Raw genomic sequence first — 18,529 nt, 5'->3', positions numbered from 1 at the left:
ATCCTGTTATGGAGCACTTTCTCCTTAAATGGGCCTTATGTGACGCGATCCGGAAATAGTCGAACTTCAATGTAGGTACAAGACACCGGGTAGATAAACACAACCAAAAAAAAAAAAACTTTTCTTGGTTTTGTTCCTTCAAATTTCGTACTAAACACTACATGAGGAAGCCGCCATCTTTTAGGTCATAGTAGTAAACATATTTGTTACAAATATAAGGACCATTACTCTTCAAACTTAGGAAAACACAACTCTTCAAACTTAGCAACTCAAACTTTTTTGTAGCGACAGGAGGAGAAATCAACTTTTTCAATTTAAAATTTTTCTTTTATGGTAATTTTTAAACTTGTGATGACAACAATCACAACAGACAATTATAATTATTTCCAACGGTTCGACTTGACAATAATATTTTTTTGCAATTTTTTTTTCTTAACCTCTCTAATTTTCAATTATCCATCCTTACATTATACCTTTGGGGTGCGCCCCTTCTTGGACTGAAAGTGAGATGCTTTGTACACTTTGTTTTTTAAAAAAACTTTCTTATACCAAATGTCGTGTGATGTTTTTACTGTTTAATTTGACTTGCACATGTGAATACTAAGTCCTATATATATAACGAAAACAATCTTTCGAATCTATTGTATCTAATTTGTAGACATAATTGTGACAAAGATCCCATAATTAAAACACAATTACCTTTTGGCTCGTCTATCACAGTCGTCAAACTTAGTTTTGACGTTTTGACCACTTGACCAATAAATTGAAATTCACAGCTAAGCAAAATATTATTAGTAGGCTGCAATTTTAAAAAATTCTCAGTTAGCAAAAATCCAAACTTGTGAACTACTACTTTCTTCATCTTTATTTTCAGTTAGCTATCCATTGTTTCGTGTCGTGTAGTATTTTGTAGGAAGAACCAAAAGAAGTCATGTAAGCTTGTTTTTTTCTTTCCCATTTTACCCTCATCTTCTTTGCCTTAACCCCCCTCTTTTTTTCAAAAACCAAACCCCTTTTCTTGTTTTTTTCCTGCTTTCTTGCAGTGCAAGTGCCACTTCTTTGGCATAAAGTTTCAATCTTTTTGTCTTTTCATTTCCAAGAATTTCTGGTACCCCAGTTTCTTAAGCTCTGTTTGTGTTTACCCTTTGTTTTTATTTACACATATATTGTATCTATGTATTGATTTTTTGGGTTCTTGAAAGAGCAAACAAGCTCAAAGAGACAAGAAAAGGGGAAAGATGAGTACATCAACTAGCATTTTTGTGATAAGATGGATTAATTTTATCACTATGGTATGAACCCCATTTCCATATTTTCTCTTTCTTTTCAGCTCCACCTGATTTTTCCTGTTCTGCTACCTTTTATCTATTTATTTTCTCTCTGTGTAAATTGAGTTAATTTTCTCGCAATGACTTGAGTTGAGCTTAAATGGAGAAGTGATTTCATATTGCCTTCGTATTGCCGACCCCAACTTGTTTGGAACTGAGTTGTAGTAGTGGTAATTGTTGTTATGTGTAACTGGGGTTGGTTTTTTTCCTTTTTCTCTTTTTCCATTCATTGACAAGAAAGGATGAACCCCTAAAATGGTTTTGGGTTTGTTTTTCTTCCTGTGATTGGCAATTTTACTTAGGTGCTTGTCAGTTTAGTGTTTCAATTTAGTCTAAATGCTGTTGCTTTTTGGTCAATGTGGTTGTATTAGCTTTTTGGTGTTAAGTTGAGCTGGATTATTTGCTGTTTGAGAAGAAAAAACCTATCTTTTACCCCCTTTTACACTAGTTTTGCAATTCTGAGGTAGAATTTTTGTTTTCATTTTTTTTAATAATTGAGGTTGTTCTAGTTCTTAATTTAGAGCAGGAAAGTTTATTTTTTTTTAGTTTTATTTTGATGGTGTTTAAGGGTTCCTATTGCCCCATTTGGATCTTGAAAATGTAGCTATTAGCTGTGGGCGTCGTAGGTTTTGGAATTTGGATGAGCGCTCATCATGATGGCTGTCGGAAGTCTCTCACTCTGCCGGTTCTAGGTCTTGGAGGAGTTATATTTGTCGTGTAGGTTCCCCCGTTTCGTTCATTTGGTTTCCCCTTACCTTCTACCACTCGAGGCCGCTCTTATGTATATATTTGTGATATTCATTCTTCTTTTCATGTTTGTCAGATCAATTGTTGGTTTTCTTGGAGCATGGAAGAACAACTCCATCTTGTTGTGGATTGTATCCTTACCGTGTCAAATATTCACATGAAGTGAAATTGTGGTTTCTTGCGATTGGCATAAAATTTTGGTTGCTTCTCCTTAACATTATAGTATCTAATCATGTTGTGCTTGATTTTGGTGGCAATATTGGTCTTCACCGTCTTGGCGTAAGTAATGCTATTTTTTTTTTTTTTTATCTTTCACTTACTACTGGTAGACTAGCCATTGGGTTTGCTCGTCTCACCTCTGTATTGCAATACCCAAGAACAAGTAAAATATCATGATGCTGTGATACAATAAATGTAAATTGACAAGTTTATGCTTTAAATATCAATGCATACTGCAGCTACATTTATACTTTTTATGGAAATTATTTCAGTTGAAATTAAAAGGTATTGCGGAATATGTTATTCTAGTCATGGTCCTACGAGATATTTTTGTCATTGCTATGTATAGTCCATCTTCATCGCGTATGAAAGTAACCACTGTGTTTAGACATCCTGCTCGTTTTCTTTGCTGTATACTTTGCAAGTGACAAACTTCTTACCAAACTTTGAATATTGCTACTGAATCTGTAACAAATACTAATCAGTTCTGTATTAAATTTTGTGTTTTTGGCTTTACAGAATTGGTTTGTGACAGTCTCATACTTTTTTATTGATCTCAAATTACATAGGATAGAAAGAGACTTTTATTCTAATGTCTTTACTAAAATTATAAATTTTGGGATGTAATGTTTTTACCTTTTTGTGTTTACCTTTCCTAGAACTAGCTAGTTTTGCTCCTTATCTCCTTATTAGGTAACATTATCTAATAAGGGCCATGATTGTATATTGTTGACGGCTCTTTAGGCAGTCTATCAATAGCTATAGCAATGTAAGACATCGCCTCTGGGTTGGTCCCTTGACTGGAACCTAGGAAGAAAGCAAACATTAATGATGAATATCCTTAACTAGTTGTTTATAGGTTCGGTCAGTATGTGTGTCTCTTCATGATCCATTGTCCCCGCTTGCCGTATGCTTAGATGTTGAGTACAACTTCTAATGTCGTTTTAAAAAGGAAAATAAAATTACTAAAAGGGCCCAACCGGGTTCGAACCGGTGACCTCTTGATCTGCAGTCAAATGCTCTACCACTGAGCTATGGACCCATTTTGTGGAGTACTACTTTGGATATACTAAAATGAGCTTTAAAAAGAGTCAAGTGGTGCATAGATTTTCTCAGATTTGGAAAGCTCTAGTACCACCGGTCAAAGCCTTTTTCTTTTTGAGTTAAATGGACCAAGTAGCTATTAAGATCCATAAAGGAAAATACATGTAGGAAGGAACTTATTGCCTTACCTCCTCATAGTCTATACAAGGAATGAACATACTTACTCCTTTACATCTGAATCTGAACCTATTATCTTTGCCGGAAGCAGTTTAATCCTAATGCATAATCCTAAAATGGAGGATGCATCCTTCATACAATGTGAGGAAATAATTATATCTATACTAAGGATCAAGTAAACCTTTACTTACCAAAAAAAGAAAAAAGAAAAACAACTAAGTTGCCTTACTCATATTATTTTTTTGGTCTTATCCTGAAGGTCGGACATTGCATCTTTTAGAACCTTAAGTGTCCTTTTGTATCATGGGGATGTCTCTGAAAAGTGAGTAGTTCTTATTGACTTTCTGATAAATATGATTAGTTTCCAATTTGGCAACCTTCTTAGCTTCTTTGTAGACATGTTCAGTTCTCCATGACATTGACCTCCACCAATAGATTTCTGGCTTCTACTGTAGCATCATGCACTTGCCATGATAGCTTATCAGTTCCTACAATCTCTTTGACTTATTGTAAAGAATCCATTTCTATATTAAAATATCCACAACTGAGTTTTCTTCGCACTATTTTGGCCCAAAAAGCATTGCCTACACTTCTGCTTTTGTGCCTATCTCTGCCGATGGACAGAATAACCCATGATCAGAATCCGTGCTGTGTCTCTTATCACACCATCCTTTGTATATTCTTCCCCGTTTCTCGGCAGCTTCCATAAACTTTGTAGCTTTAATCTCAGGGGTTTCTCCCATCTGACCAGTTCTACTGAAACTTTTGGTTAATTCTTCTGATCATTTGAATAGGTTTTTTGGTCCAATACTTGGGTACATGTTGAGTAGGGAGCCTAAAGAATTATCTATTTTTGGAAACTTACCTTAGGTTTGATCCATTCTTTTCGTCGAGTTTTCTTATCATACTTGATTTTTCACCTAGCTTTCCAAATCTCCAATAAACCATAGATGGAATGACCTGTAACATTCATCTAAAGAATTTTTGTTCTTTGGCCTTGTTAACTGGCAATTGGATAGAACATGTCCAAAGGCCTTTTGGCGATGTTCACACCTGCAGTGTTACAGAAGTAACTCCATATTTTGCAAATTAGGCCACTATCTGAAAATAAGCGTAACTTTTCTTGTTTGATACCTCCACAGCAACACATCGAAACAATGATAGTCTCTTTCGGGCCTAATAGGAGCCTGGTGGCTGACAGAGTGGTACAGGATGATGTTTGTGCAAAGCCCCACCCCCCACTCCACCCCACCCGGGTTAGGTCTTGATTTAGATGACTTTTATGTGCCAAAATTTACCTTAGGAGTAATGTTCATAGGACTGCTCAGATATGAAAAATGTACCTTAGATAACTATTATAGCTCAGGTTTCAGCAGGTGACGTAGACGTAGTAACATTAGGAGTAATGTTCATAGGACTGCTCAGTTTTTTTTTTCTAATAACCAAGAAATCTTTGTTTCTAGCTTTAAAACTCAGTGGATAATGAACCCTCCCCTTTACCCTTCTCCAATTAAACACCTGGCTTGTTTCTTAGTAGGACTCAAGCTCGTGACGTGCGCCTACCACATATTCCCCACTGCACTACCTTTGCTGTTGAACCAAAGCCCTCAGGGCTAGGTCTCCTGAGATTATACCGTCACCTTTCTGAGGTTCTGCGTTACAACTGAGCAAGAAAAAGGAGGAACAAAAACACCCAGTAAATGATCTAGATTTTGATGCCTTAGTTTTATTCACTCAGTGACCAAAGCTAAACTAGCTAGTTAGCAAATATTTTAACTTCACAATTATTTTTTTCAGTCACTTCTTTCCTTTCAAGTAAAATCTCTATATGCAAGAGTTTTGGCTTCGTTTTCAATAAACTTCATTTCTAATTTTCTCTTAATCTGTCGTGAACATGGAACTCTAAACTTGATTTCTCATATTTAATCTTTCATTAAGTGGCAACTACCATTGTGTTACGGTTAACTGGCTTAAGGTGGCAACCACAGTATCTATTTGCATGCTGATGTCAGAAATGCCTGATACCTACATATTTGAGGTGACACCTATTGGTTTGCTTTGTCTCAGGTTCATTGTGACGAATAACGGCTCAGGTCATAGTGTTAATGGATTAAGGTATATTTCATGGAGACGCTCGCAAGAAATTCCAGTTCTTTATCTTTTTTATTTACGTCCTCTGCTATTATGGAAGTGTGTATCATTAATGGTTTTTGTCTGGCCAGGTACAAGGAGTATCAGCTTCAAGATTACAGTTCATGGTTTCTAAAACAAGTAAGCACCTGTTTATATGCAAAATTTGAAGCTGCAGGTTATAGAAAGGCGTCATTTCTAACCATTATAGTGGTTATTTCCCATGCTTAAGATGAAGATTCATGCTAGGCTTAACCATTTGCTCATATGTTTCAGCTCAATAACACCCATAACTGGAAGCACCTGAAAAGTTGTCTTGTCAAGACTGACGACTGCAGTAACCTATCAAGAAGATACAAGGTCATTTTCCGACTTGAGAACCTGATCATGATCTATAATTTTGAAATCATATTAATGCCACCGCTACATTGCTGCAGACTCTCAAGCAATATAAGTTAGCAAAACTAACACCTATTGAAGCTGGTTGCTGCAGACCACCCTCTGAGTAAGTTGCCCTTTTTTTCCTTTTCTTTCTTTTGCGAGCTATTTTGTTTTAGACTACTTTAAATATACTTGTGCGGAAAACATTCATATCTGGAAGTCATTTTACACAAGCTCACATTGTGAATCAATAGTTACAAAAAGAGGAAAATGTGTTGTCAGACAAGTGTTAAAGTGATTCTGATATTTTTCCAGTGGATGAAGATTCTTGAGTAATATGCTAAAAATATGCAACTTTTGTACTTTAGATATATTCTTTGTCTGTTGTTTCACAAACCTCTATCTCTCTTATGATTGATATCCAAGTACTTCCCGGCATCATCCCATGCCAAGGACTCAGATATACTATGTTCCACTTGTAGGTGTGGTTACCCTGCTGTTAATGCATCACACTATGACTTGAGCTTTCATCCGACGAGTTCCAACAAGGACTGCAAGCTTTACAAAAACTCAAAGAATGTCAAGTGCTATAACTGTGATTCCTGCAAGTAAGGATCGTCTTCTGGTCTTGTCATTCTTCCGTTCATGTAAGGTTATTATGCAGCTCATGGCTTTTCTCCTACAATACATTATTCTCAGGGCTGGAGTTGCACAATACATGAAAACTGAATGGAGAGTGGTTGCTATCTTCAATGTGATTCTCTTTGTCGTCTTGGTAAGTTACTCCTTCAATTAAGATGCCAAAAAATGATCATATTGACTCCTTTTTCTTGTTGGAGAATTACGGCTATATACATGATATGGCATTTGTGGTTTTTTCTACTCATTTTCGTCATCTGCTAATTCTTGTATCAGTCGATAATCTACTTCGTGGGATGCTGTGCAAGACGAAATGCTGCTAAGAGCCGCTCTAAAATTTGAATCCTACAACTGTAAAATCCAGATGAGTTGGTTGCTCTCGCGCTTAATGCATGAATGTACAAGTGTTCTTCAGCTAATGATGTGCCGGGACAATATTTCATCTTCTTCAGCTATTTGTTGACAAACTCTGTATAGCTTTAAAGCGATTCGTGTAATATAAAACGCTTTTGATGTTTATGCTGATCATTCTTCTATAGTTCTATTACATCTAAAACATGCATTAAAATGCTATCTAATACCAATTTTTTTTTTTATAGAAAAAAGCGACATACTTAAAGTTGATTAGTTTATGGTCAAAGCAAATGATTCATATAGGCGATATCAACTAGTTGAAATTAAAGCTCAGTAATTATTACTTGTAAATTAGACTTTGTGGTAAAATCATTGGAGAATCTTCAATTTTAGAGTATCCTTAATTTGTCTTAATAACAAATGTAAGTTACAAATGTTGAAATAAAATGTATCCAAATAGAAGAAAAATGAATATAAAATATTTGCATAAAGTTGTCAAATAGTTTGAAATTGAGATAGTACTAAAATTTTACTATCCTGATGTTGATCCCCAAAAGTTGGAATATAGGCATTTTGGTTTCCAAAAAGTTCTCAATTAATCCTAGCCGTCAAAAAACGCGGGAAACTAAAATCCAAAGACCAAAAAGCTGGCGTCCACAAGAAGCTGAACAAGTCATAAATAAGTCAATTCCAATCCACAAAATACCCAATACAACAAACCCTAAAACACACACAGAAGAAAAAACACTCTGATTTTCCATGGCACCTAAGAAAAGGCCAAATATGGAGCAGCCCACGACCCGTGTAACTCGAAGCTCAACTCGCCGTGTCAACTCAAAGCCCAACTACACTGACCCTGACCCACCCAAACCCAAACGGGCCAAAAAAACCACCCCAAAATCCGAGCCCAAACCCGTAGTCAATGCTGCTGTTGACTCTGGTTCAAAGTGTGTTGTGATTGAGCACTGCACTCAGTGCAACCAGTTCAAGATTAGGGCTGTGAAGGTGAAAGAAGGGTTGGAAAATGGAGTACCCGGTTTGGAAGTTCGGGTCAACCCGGAAAAGCCGAGAAGGGGTTGCTTTGAAATAAGGGAGGTTGGTGAAAATGGGGAGAAATTTGTTAGCCTTTTGGATATGAAGAGGCCATTTGGGCCGATGAAGGCATTGGACATGGACAAGGTCATTTCTGATATTATTGAGAAAATCAAATGATCATTTTATTTTTGGGTATTTAGGGTTGTTATGATCATTTTAAGTAGATTTAGGGTTTGTTTGGATTAGGGGTATGGTTTTGTGTTTTGTTTGCGCCAAGTGCTTGATATTTTTCTTTAATCCATTATAACCCTTAGATTTTGTAGAAAAGGGAAAACGAATTTATTGTGATCTCCATCCCCCCCCTCCCAAAAAAAAGTTTTATGGGTTATGATATTTGTGTGATTATAAAAATGTCTTTTTAAGGATAAAGTGAATGTGTATAAAATAAAAAGTTTAAAATCAAATTATTTTCACATATGAAAAATGTTATTTTTTTAGAACGGACTAATAAGGTAAGTGTGTTATTTAAATTGAACCGGAGTGAATAGTTAAAACCAACAGATTGTGAAAGATTAGTCACATTGAGCTCTAATATTTTTCAAAATATATTAAATGCAGATTTGAATCTTAAATATCATATTTTGTGTTAATTTGCTGGTTATTGATGATATATTTGCTTGAAATTAAGGGTGTGTTTGGTATGATGAAAATCATTTTTCGGAAAAGTTTTTTCTATTTTTTTGTTTGATTGTACAAAATAGTTTGTAAAATATTTTTCTAAATATCATATTTTTCTGAAATTGAAATAAAATGACTTCCTAAAAAAAATTACGAAAACATTTTTTAAAAACTTAACCTACCCTTACATTTAATCCCAACCCCTTTCAATTTCAATTTTTTATTTTTCCGTTTTTCTGAGCCACCTACCCCAACCCCGTCACACACGCCCCCGCGCCGCAAATTTTTTTAATCTGCGTTATAGTGAATTGCAAAGTGAAACAACAATTTGTCAAATTGCATTCTTGGAGATTTTATTCAGGTTGGATCTAACTTTTGAGCATTCTGATATGAAGTCATTATTCCAAATATTTAGCTAAACTTTATCCATTTCAAAATAAATTAGTTAAACTTTACCCACTAAATATAAAGTTACTAAACTTTACTCACTGTAACGCAGAGTCACCAAACTACTTTTCTCTGATTAAAGTAACTGAACATAGTCATAACTCTTAGTAAACTCAGACTTTTTTATATCATCCCTATGTAACAACATCTCACTATAAAAGTTAAGCTTTTTTGAAACTAATTTTCATGTTATGTTATAATATATATTTTCTACAACAGTATTTCACTATAACATCTAAAAATATTTAGAACAAACGAGATTGTTATACAAAGATTTGACTGTATCAAACATTAATTATTAAAGCAACTAATAGAATCAGAAATAAGTATTACAGAATATTTTTTGGGGGAGGGGGGATGGGAAATTGGTAAGTAACGATATCACCAAACAATATCAATAATTGCTTCCATATTGTCCACTCATACATGCTTCAAAACACAGGATCCATATAGAGATGTTTGTCGGACAGTACGATATTTAAATATTTTGGTTCGATTTCAGTTTCTTAAAATGCTATATCAATACCGTACCTAATTATATTTAAGTATGGTTCGATTTTTTCTCCTTTTAATTTTGATTTATTCGGTACGGTAACTTCAGTTTTTTCAGTTTCAATATTAACTAATGCATAAAGCCATATACTGTAATATTCTTAATTAAAGTAGTCACGAATATAAATATAAAAACGTTCTAAGCTCACATAACTATTGACAAAAAAATTATCCAAAACTACATGTATCAACCCATAGAGAGAAAAAAGGTACATAAAGAAATAAATTTAATCATTAAAAATATCTTGTTACTTGCTTATAATTAATTGCCGGAGTTAGAGAATACAGCAAGGAATAATCCAACAGATGCAACTCAATACACGAGAAGAAACACTCTAAAACCGTAAAAGTATCACATTAAGATGCTTGACATTCTAGAGAAAAAGAGTCAAAATCTGCAGCCTACCTTGTTCCTTCATTTCCCTAAAGAAGTACAAAGGCTTTACTGCCAACCTCAACATGCATACCAAAGAAAAGTATTATGTAACTTAGTATGTTATAATCAATAATGTGTATTGTGCAACTTATTATATATTTCGGTACGGTATCGATATTTTAGTATTATTTTTGCAAATACAAAATACCATACCTAATACAGTCAGACCTCTCTATAACATCTCTATATAACAACCATTCACTATAAAAGCCAATTTTTTTCGGAACTGATTTTTATGTTATGCTATAATATATGTCCTATATAACAACACTTCACTATAGCAGCAAAAAGTATCGGAACAAACGAGGTTGTTATAGAGAGGTTTGACTGTACCAAATTTTTTTAGAACTTAAACCAAATACCATACCAAATATCAAAATATCGACTACCAAATATCAAAATTTTCGGATTCGGTACAATAATTCGATATTTACCAAATTATGCACAGCCCTAGATCCATGTAGAGCATCCCGTATAATACCAAAATTATATGAGAACTTTAAGCAAAATAATGTTACTCATTCTGTGCAAAATAATCTTACTTCGTATTACATCTCTACAGAAGCAATCATTTGATTGGTTTTGTACTCTCCAATCTTTTCCATACCTACCATATGGGTATTTTCAAAATTGTCAAGAACATCATCTTTCTTTGAGCCGAGGGTCTATCTGAAACATCTCTACCTTCTCAAGATAGGAGTAAAGTCTGCGTACACCCTGCCCTCCCCAGATCTCACTTGTGAAATTCCTCTAGATTTGTTGTTGTATTACATCTCTACAGAACTTTCAAGAGAAAAATAAGTCTAGAATACTTGTCTAATGTTGATATTGATTCGAGAAGTCCTAATGTACTCTAAGAAAGCAGAGTCATCTTCATCAGAAAACTGCAATTCAAGGGAGGATATCTCGGCGTGTTCTTTATCAGTGAAGATCCTAGGGACGCCATGGAAGCATTCCCTTGCTTGTCCTGCCATAAGAATAACATCCCCACTTCGAACGAACATTGCAACAGGAGGAACGTCCCTAGACTTTCCGCCGATAAGGAAAATACCTTTACAGCCCAAACTCATACTAACAATAGGTTTACTCCAATCCTTCTCCATATCATCAACATGGCCACCAAGCGTGTCGCCTAGCCCAAAGTAATTAACAATTGCTGCTTCAGCCTGAAACACTTCACCCGATGGCAGGGCAGCTGCTGCCATTCTTTCAGCCAGCAGGCAAAGTGCATCAGGTATCTTGTTGTGAGGCAGAGAAATATTATAGTTCCGTTTCGACCAGTCAAACTGCAAGCCAAGGGTGCTCCACCTTAACTTACGAAGCAAAACAGAGGCTGGCACTGATTTGCATGTAATTTCTCTAGATAATGCACCTGATTGATCAAAAAAATTCCATTTCGGACAATTTATGTCGTTTTGGATGATTTCCACCTCAGAATTATTGGTACCACAGTGCTTATCTTCTTGAATCAAAGCTTTATTATCCTTGGCAGCAGCAAATAAGTCCTGTAGAGGACCATAAATTGCATTATGGTTGGTCCTGTTTGGGGGTTGAGGAAAACTTGTTAAACTCTCCTTTATCCATCGGCACTGCTCCTCAACAGTTAATGCTCCAGGAATGAAATAAAACCCTGGATGACTCTCCAAGCAGAAGACAAGACTATCAAAATCACATTGAATTGCGAAAATGCCTGAAGGAAGTTCACCATTTCGATGGTAAGACTCTGAAATTGACTTAAAATCAATTACCTCCGACAAATCCACTGGTCTTGGTTGCTTTTTCCTGAGTTCAACAACATAATAATGCCCCATTAACGTAAATCAACTGTTGTATCGGTTAAAGGGAAAAAAAGTACAAAAGAATGAAAAACATTCTTGTTAAGAATTATCGAACTCCAAAAGCTTACTTTCGGGTATTGTCATAATACAGCTTGTATTTCTTTTCAGCCTTCCTGAAAGCGGTTCGCTCTTCATCGTCGGTGCTAGGGTTGGAACCGTACATCTTCCACAGCTCCAAAAATTTGAACTTTTGATAAATCTTTGAGTTAGGATTTCTGGAGAGTTGGGGTAAAAAACCCTCTTGAGTCTTGAATGAAGGAGACAGTGCAACAAATTATTTATGCATCTATGACCCAAAATATTACATATTCTCCAGATTGCAAATTATAATTTTCTCATGTTAGAAGCGTTCTGTATGCGCGTAGCGCGTGAAGCCGTGAACCCATCTCAATGAGTATATATTTTTAAAAATGAATCACAAAAATATTATATTACAAATTGTATTTGCACTACCAGAAGATCACCATTTTTCGACTACTGAAACAGTCAATTTTCCGACTACATTCCGACAGTTTCAGAGTTGTGGGAAATATGAATGTCGTCGGACAATTTAAATTGCCAAACGACCAGGAAAACAGTCGAATTTTCATACTACAGTAGTCGGAAAGAAATCTGATTGAAGAACGTAGATTTTCGGGACCGTTGCTCCTAAAGTAAGTTGATATCGACAACATTAATTCAAATATAAACAAATTTAATTGATAAGGACTTCTCTAGTTTAGAATTCATAGATTATTTAATCGGATTTTGTTAGCTCTTTTATTTTTAAATTAAGTTGATACAATTAATCGCAGCCCATATAAGAATCAGATCTTGGAAACCTGAATAGGGAGAAATCAAGGGGTTGGAAGCTAAATTGAAGGTAGGGGTCATTTTTCCTTATTTGACAAAGTAAAAGATGAAAGATGGAAAAGGGAAGGAAAATAATCCTCCGACAGAACAAGGAAAGCAAATTCTTAACTGTTGAAAAATAAATCTTTATGCTTGTTTCAATTTAATGGTTTAGGATATTGCATATCAGGAATTAATACCTCGAAAATTAAATACACAACAATCCTACAGTTTTTTTTATATACATGGCTGAGTTTACAATTATCTGTGGACGTTTGAAGGAACCAATTTCGTTAAATGCAATTCAGATACAAAATGATCCTTCTAATCAACAATAAATCTGTAGTTTATGCAACAAATTGGACATCAAACTCAAGAGTCAAGGCTTGTGCAGCAGCAGCATTCAAAAACGGAGCAGCAGCCGAATTCGGAGACTTACCACTATGCCCGTCGCCGCCGTGTGCTGCCGCCGTCAGCGCTGCCGAGCCCAATGCCGCCTGAAACTGGCAGAGGAAGAAAGTGGTTAGAGTGAGGAAAGGGAGTTGGGCGAAATAAAGATGTAAAGGGAGAGAGAGACTTACTACTGTGCCGCCGTGTGCCGCCGTTAGAGAGAGAAGAGAGTGGGGGCTGGATTAGAGTGAGGGTTGAGAATAGAGAGAGAGGGATGAGAGAATGAGCAGGGTTTTAATTTGATGGAAGTTTGATCACTTTTTTGAAAATTACTTTTCATCATAAATAAGTTTTAATTTTTAAAGCTTAATTGTTTCTCAAAATTACTTTTTAAATGCATTAGTCAATTTTTAAATCGCAACTGTTAATAGTTTTTTCCAGTTCTATATCAAATAGCGAAAAAGTTTGCTTGTTACTATGTCAATATTTCCATCACTATAAGTTAGGGATGCTTATCGGGCGGATCGAGCGGATAATTACGCTTAACGGTTATCGGATTATAAATGTAGTAATCCACTAGCCATCCAATAAGACAACGGGCGAATTGGTATCAGATTAACAATTATCGGACGGTTATCGGGCGGTTATCGGCTAAACCAAATAAAAATTTTTTGAACAATCATTCAATCAATACCAAACAGTTCTAAATCAATACCAAATTTTTAATACCATCTAAGATCTAACCAAACGGTATTTTTTATTTGAAAAGTCTTCAAGACTACTCGTAATGTCATACACGTATATAACCAAATTTTTAATACCATCAAGACTACTCATACAGACATACATGTATTAATCATTGAGATTTCGATTGTTCGACTTCTCAGTTCTCAGTTCAAGAGAGAAATGAGACTGACGACTTCTCTGCCTCTGGTGGCTGCAGACAATTGAGAATTTGAAAATAGAAATTAGGTATTTAGCCATTTAGGGTTTCAAAAGTACTTTATATACATAGGGGTAAAAATATAAATATAAAAATTCCTAACGAGTTAACGGTTTACCCGATAAAAAAATTGAGTAATCCGCCCCAAACCGTTAAGCCGTTAATTATAAAATCTCAATCTGTTCACCATCCATTACCCCGAAAATCCAATACCAATAAGTCATTGATTCGATTCGGTTCGGTTAACGATTTCGGTTAGATTTTGAACAGACAAGTAGTAACTATTATCATAACTAATCTCTTTTAGAAGATACTTCACCAAATGTAAAAATGTAGCTGCGAAAAATATCATATTCAGTACCGGCCAGTACTATATTCAGCACTGATAAAACATGCAAGGACGTAACACTTGCTCGCAATCTCTTATCCCTAGACAAAAACAAGGCACTATGTCCATAGATCAGACATAACAAAAATTTAATTAGCACAGAATAAATCAAACAGAAAAAATAAATTATTTATTTGATTATCCTCCAAAATATACCACAAAGTAGATATAGCCACAACATTAACTACAGAATAAATTAGCAAAGTCGTGATTACGAAATGGCACAAAGAAATGTCATAATACATAAATAAAACAAAGATGACTCTCATTTTAAGTTTTTGAGTTCTATAATCTAGAGAGACTCTGAATGCTGACTTTGAAGGAAGATGAGAAAAGCATAGAAATGAAAAAATTACCCTTAAAAAAATGAGACTTAAAACTTCCACGACTTTGATTGCTTTTTACAATTTCTAATCTTGAATTTACAAGTAAATTATCATTGAGATTGGAGGCTTGTCTTCTTTCATGAATTCTAAGGCTTGTCCCTTTGTTGGATACTCTTGAAGAGAATGAGAAAGTCTCAAGAACAGGTCTGCAACTCATGTCTCACTGGTAAAGTTTACATGCCGACCACCCTAGCCAACTAAATTTTTTGACCACCTAAGGATATCTCTGCATATAAAATGTTGTGCATTTGAATCAAATTAACAGGAAGCATTATATATAGCAGCCATAAACATTAGAAAGTAAAAAAATAAATGTTCGGGGATTGTATATTTCGTACGTGCATAAGATAAATTTTTTAGGAAATTCACCAATAAATTAACAAATTGCTGGGCAACATAAAGTGTGCTCAAGCTTGCACGATGTAAATGGACCCTCCGTGTTGCATCAGAACGAAGATGTATCAAGATCTTTTCATTTATCAAGTATTATGATCAACCACAGAAGAAACCTGCAATGGATTATCAAATTAACTCATAAATCAGATCAGACAATTCAAGAACCATAAGAAATATTCGGAGAAGAACATATTAAACAGATCAAACTTAGAAACGTTAAACATAACTGCTCTCACTATATATGTATGAGTGTAGGCAACATGTAGTCGCACAAAACAGCACAAAGACAACATGCTATGTTAACCAAATTTGAAAAATAACATAAATGAATTCACTGTATCTGAGGGAAGATAGGTTCATTTCAACACAAGAACATGAATACAACACGATGCTTCCTAAATAATGAATGGAAACTAAGGTACAATTGAACCTCAAAACTCATCATTGCACAATACTAATATTTATCAGTAAAATTAAGAAAGAAAAGGTCATCAGTGTTTTAATTTCTAGAAGGCAGCCAGATCCTTCTAAGCTCTTAATGAAAAGCATAGTAACTGCTAAAATTTGCCTATTTTTGAGAGAACAGATAACACCTAATCTTACAAACTTTCAAAATCTATTGGAACAAAACCAAACACACACATACGTATATATATATATATCCTTGAATTATGTATATATGTAGATGTATGAATCTCCTAACACAAAAATCACCTTCATTCTTCCTTTTATCATTGCTTTATACATATATTTTGGTAAAGATAACTTTTATTTGAACTGATGAACTTCTCTTTTTGTTCTGATCAGTTTTAGGAACTTCCTATTATGTTACCAAAATTAGGAAATAGAAGCAAACGTAAACCAACTATTTTTTTCGGAAAACTCGAACTCTAAGCTTGCAAAATCAGTTTTTCTGAACTGTAAAACAAAATCCGCCTAGGTAATTTTACTTTAGCTTGGCGATGAATGGATTGCACACAATCAATAATCTCATAAAGTATCAAAGAGTTTCAGTTACCTACTATTAAGAAAAAATATTGAACTTACCATATTATAATTGTGTATACTTTATTCCACAAATGATAGAGCAAGTAAAGATGAATCATCACAATAAAAACCAATAAAATAACTTCAACAGTATATTGGTACGTTGAATTAAAAGACATTGGATAAGAACAAAAGCAAATAACTGCAATGTTTTTCTGTAGAGGACTGACTCTGTTCAACTGTCCTGCACAAAAAAAGAGACAGGAGAAAAATATAAGTACCATATACAATAACTCTCCTAAATATTTGAAAAATATATTTTTTTCAAATTCTCAACTACGATAGTCGGCTTTTTTGTTTTACGACTGATATTCTGACTACAGTAGTCTGAATATTAGAAGCACAGATTTTTACGTGAAATATTCCGACTATAATAGTCGAAAAAGTAGTCCGTTAATAAATTTATGTAAAAAATATTATTTGTTGTTCGACTGTTTCAGTCAAAAAAGTATTTGGAATTCACCCTGAATTTTTATAGTTAGAAATGTCAATCGAATTAAAGCCAACTTCTGGTAGTGTAATCGAAACATAAATAAAAGTGTAATCTCTTGAAACTGATAAGTGTTAATTCTGTATAGCTAACTTAAGCTTTGTATGTGTACCCATCTCAATACATAACTTTAAAAAAATCACATACTTTATATTAAAAATTTAGCTTGACTTATAAAATAAAATTATAAGCTTCTGAAATTGATAAATGTTTATTCTATATACCTAACTTAGTTCACAAAAGTCTTTGTATACAGTCAAAACCGGGTTCGCCTATTATGTGACCAATCGAGACTGAAACGTGACAGGTTAAAGCTCGATCTCGGGTTATATCGAACCGAGGTGCGAAGTTACATCGTTGAGTTCGTGACCCCACGACCGAACAAAATCGAGACCAAACAAGATCGAAGAAAATTTGCCGAGCCAAATAACAGAAGGACGAAATATGCACGATCGATTGTAAATCACGGCGGAAATATCGACACGTATCAAGGATCGGGCAATTAATTAGCAAGTCATGAGATTTTTTACCTTGTATAGAATTGTATCAAGAGTAGGACACTTCTACTATATAAACGGGGGTGTGATAATTTGTAATACATATTGAAATACACAATATAGAGCAATATACTAAGCAATATATAATTATTTCTAGCTCTTATCATCTTGTTATCATGTTCTTACATCAGTTAAGGCATTTCTTGGTTCGAGGGTGATCGAGCTCGAAGGTCAAGGCAGTTCAATTTGTGTGGTTTGCATTTATTCTCTTATCATCAATTTCAATATTAATTTGTTTTCTTAATTTGTATCAAGTTATATCGCGTATCATTAAAATCACGTATAAATTCAATTGTTATCCGATTTTAAGGGTAAACAGTTTGGCGCCCACCGTGAGGCTAAGGATAATAGTGGTTACTTGATACAAACTTTCATAACACACACTATTTTACACTTGTTCTTTGAAGTATCTTTGATTCCGGGACTAAAATGTCGAACTCTCAGTCGGTACCCCTTCACGTTGACAATGATTTCGGTCACCACGACGAGAATGATAACATAGCACCAGGGAACGATGTACCCCTGGTCGATCTCGATGGAGTTCCGGCCGTAGATCCAATTGACGTCAGCTCACATGTAGCCATCAACGCAAATTTGGCCGTCGATCGCGAGGGAAACGTCCGTAGGGATGTTAGATCAGTCGCTCAAAGCACACATGATGACGAAGAGGGCGGGATTAGCCTGCGGGTGATCTTCGAAATGTTGCAGGCTCAACATGCAGCGATAGCCTAGCTCCAAAATCAGAATCACCCACCGAGCAAAATCGAGCCCTAGCCGTCCCAGGAAGTTGTCCACAGGGTCGAATCAGCTTAAAGGAAATCAAACGAGAAAGAATTAGGGACCGATCCTACAATCATGAAGATGCTCGAAGAACTGACAAAATGAATTGAGTCGGGGGAAAAGAAGATAGAGGCAAACGACAAGAAGGTGGAAACTTACAACTCCAGGGTCGATCAAATCTCGGAGGCACCGCCAATATTAAAGGGTCTGGATTCCAAAAAGTTCATACTAAAACCTTTCCCCCCGAGCGCGGCTCCCAAGCCGATCCTCAAGAAGTTCTGCATGCCCGAGATTCCTAAATATAATGGAACGACCG

The 18,529-nt window shown here is 35.2% G+C and overlaps 3 protein-coding genes and 1 non-coding gene across 7 annotated transcripts; 2 read left to right on the top strand and 2 right to left on the bottom strand.

Annotated features, from left to right (window-relative positions):
- Positions 1 to 819: 819 nt before the first annotated feature.
- LOC107803112 (tetraspanin-10) lies at positions 820 to 7,221 on the top strand. 2 transcript variants are annotated; one of them, XM_016626732.2, is made up of 12 exons: positions 820 to 1,108; positions 1,203 to 1,292; positions 1,933 to 2,045; positions 2,152 to 2,206; positions 2,299 to 2,354; positions 5,583 to 5,630; positions 5,738 to 5,786; positions 5,922 to 6,005; positions 6,083 to 6,150; positions 6,509 to 6,634; positions 6,726 to 6,801; positions 6,942 to 7,221. In XM_016626732.2, exons 2-12 carry the CDS (start codon positions 1,239 to 1,241, stop codon positions 7,005 to 7,007), a joined length of 795 nt encoding a protein of 264 aa, XP_016482218.1. In that variant the 5' UTR covers positions 820 to 1,108; positions 1,203 to 1,238; the 3' UTR covers positions 7,008 to 7,221. The 2 variants fall into 2 exon arrangements, with proteins under 2 accessions (XP_016482218.1, XP_016482217.1); XM_016626731.2 differs by having other exon boundaries at positions 821 to 1,292.
- Positions 3,265 to 3,336, bottom strand: TRNAC-GCA (transfer RNA cysteine (anticodon GCA)). The gene has a single exon. It is a non-coding gene; the product is annotated as a tRNA-Cys (tRNA).
- Positions 7,222 to 7,802: 581 nt separating the features above from the next.
- On the top strand, positions 7,803 to 8,231 carry LOC107803110 (uncharacterized). Its single transcript, XM_016626727.2, has one exon. It carries the CDS (start codon positions 7,803 to 7,805, stop codon positions 8,229 to 8,231), a length of 429 nt encoding a protein of 142 aa, XP_016482213.2.
- A 2,307-nt stretch (positions 8,232 to 10,538) lies between these two features.
- LOC107803111 (DNA N(6)-methyladenine demethylase ALKBH1A) lies at positions 10,539 to 13,557 on the bottom strand. Of its 3 annotated transcripts, none has more exons than XM_016626729.2 (4): positions 13,418 to 13,557; positions 13,276 to 13,339; positions 12,074 to 12,252; positions 10,539 to 11,949 (listed from the first exon to the last, which is right to left on the bottom strand). In XM_016626729.2, the coding sequence occupies exons 3-4, from the start codon at positions 12,166 to 12,168 to the stop codon at positions 10,971 to 10,973; spliced, it is 1,074 nt and encodes a 357-aa protein (XP_016482215.2). In that variant the 5' UTR covers positions 12,169 to 12,252; positions 13,276 to 13,339; positions 13,418 to 13,557; the 3' UTR covers positions 10,539 to 10,970. The 3 variants fall into 3 exon arrangements, with proteins under 3 accessions (XP_016482215.2, XP_016482214.2, XP_016482216.2); XM_016626728.2 differs by having other exon boundaries at positions 12,074 to 12,220; XM_016626730.2 differs by having other exon boundaries at positions 12,074 to 12,192.
- Positions 13,558 to 18,529: the final 4,972 nt, after the last annotated feature.

This window comes from Nicotiana tabacum, chromosome 23 (assembly GCF_000715075.1).
Source record: "Nicotiana tabacum cultivar K326 chromosome 23, ASM71507v2, whole genome shotgun sequence".
Taxonomy (NCBI): Eukaryota; Viridiplantae; Streptophyta; class Magnoliopsida; order Solanales; family Solanaceae; genus Nicotiana; species Nicotiana tabacum.
This window is presented reverse-complemented; position numbering and strand designations above follow the sequence as displayed.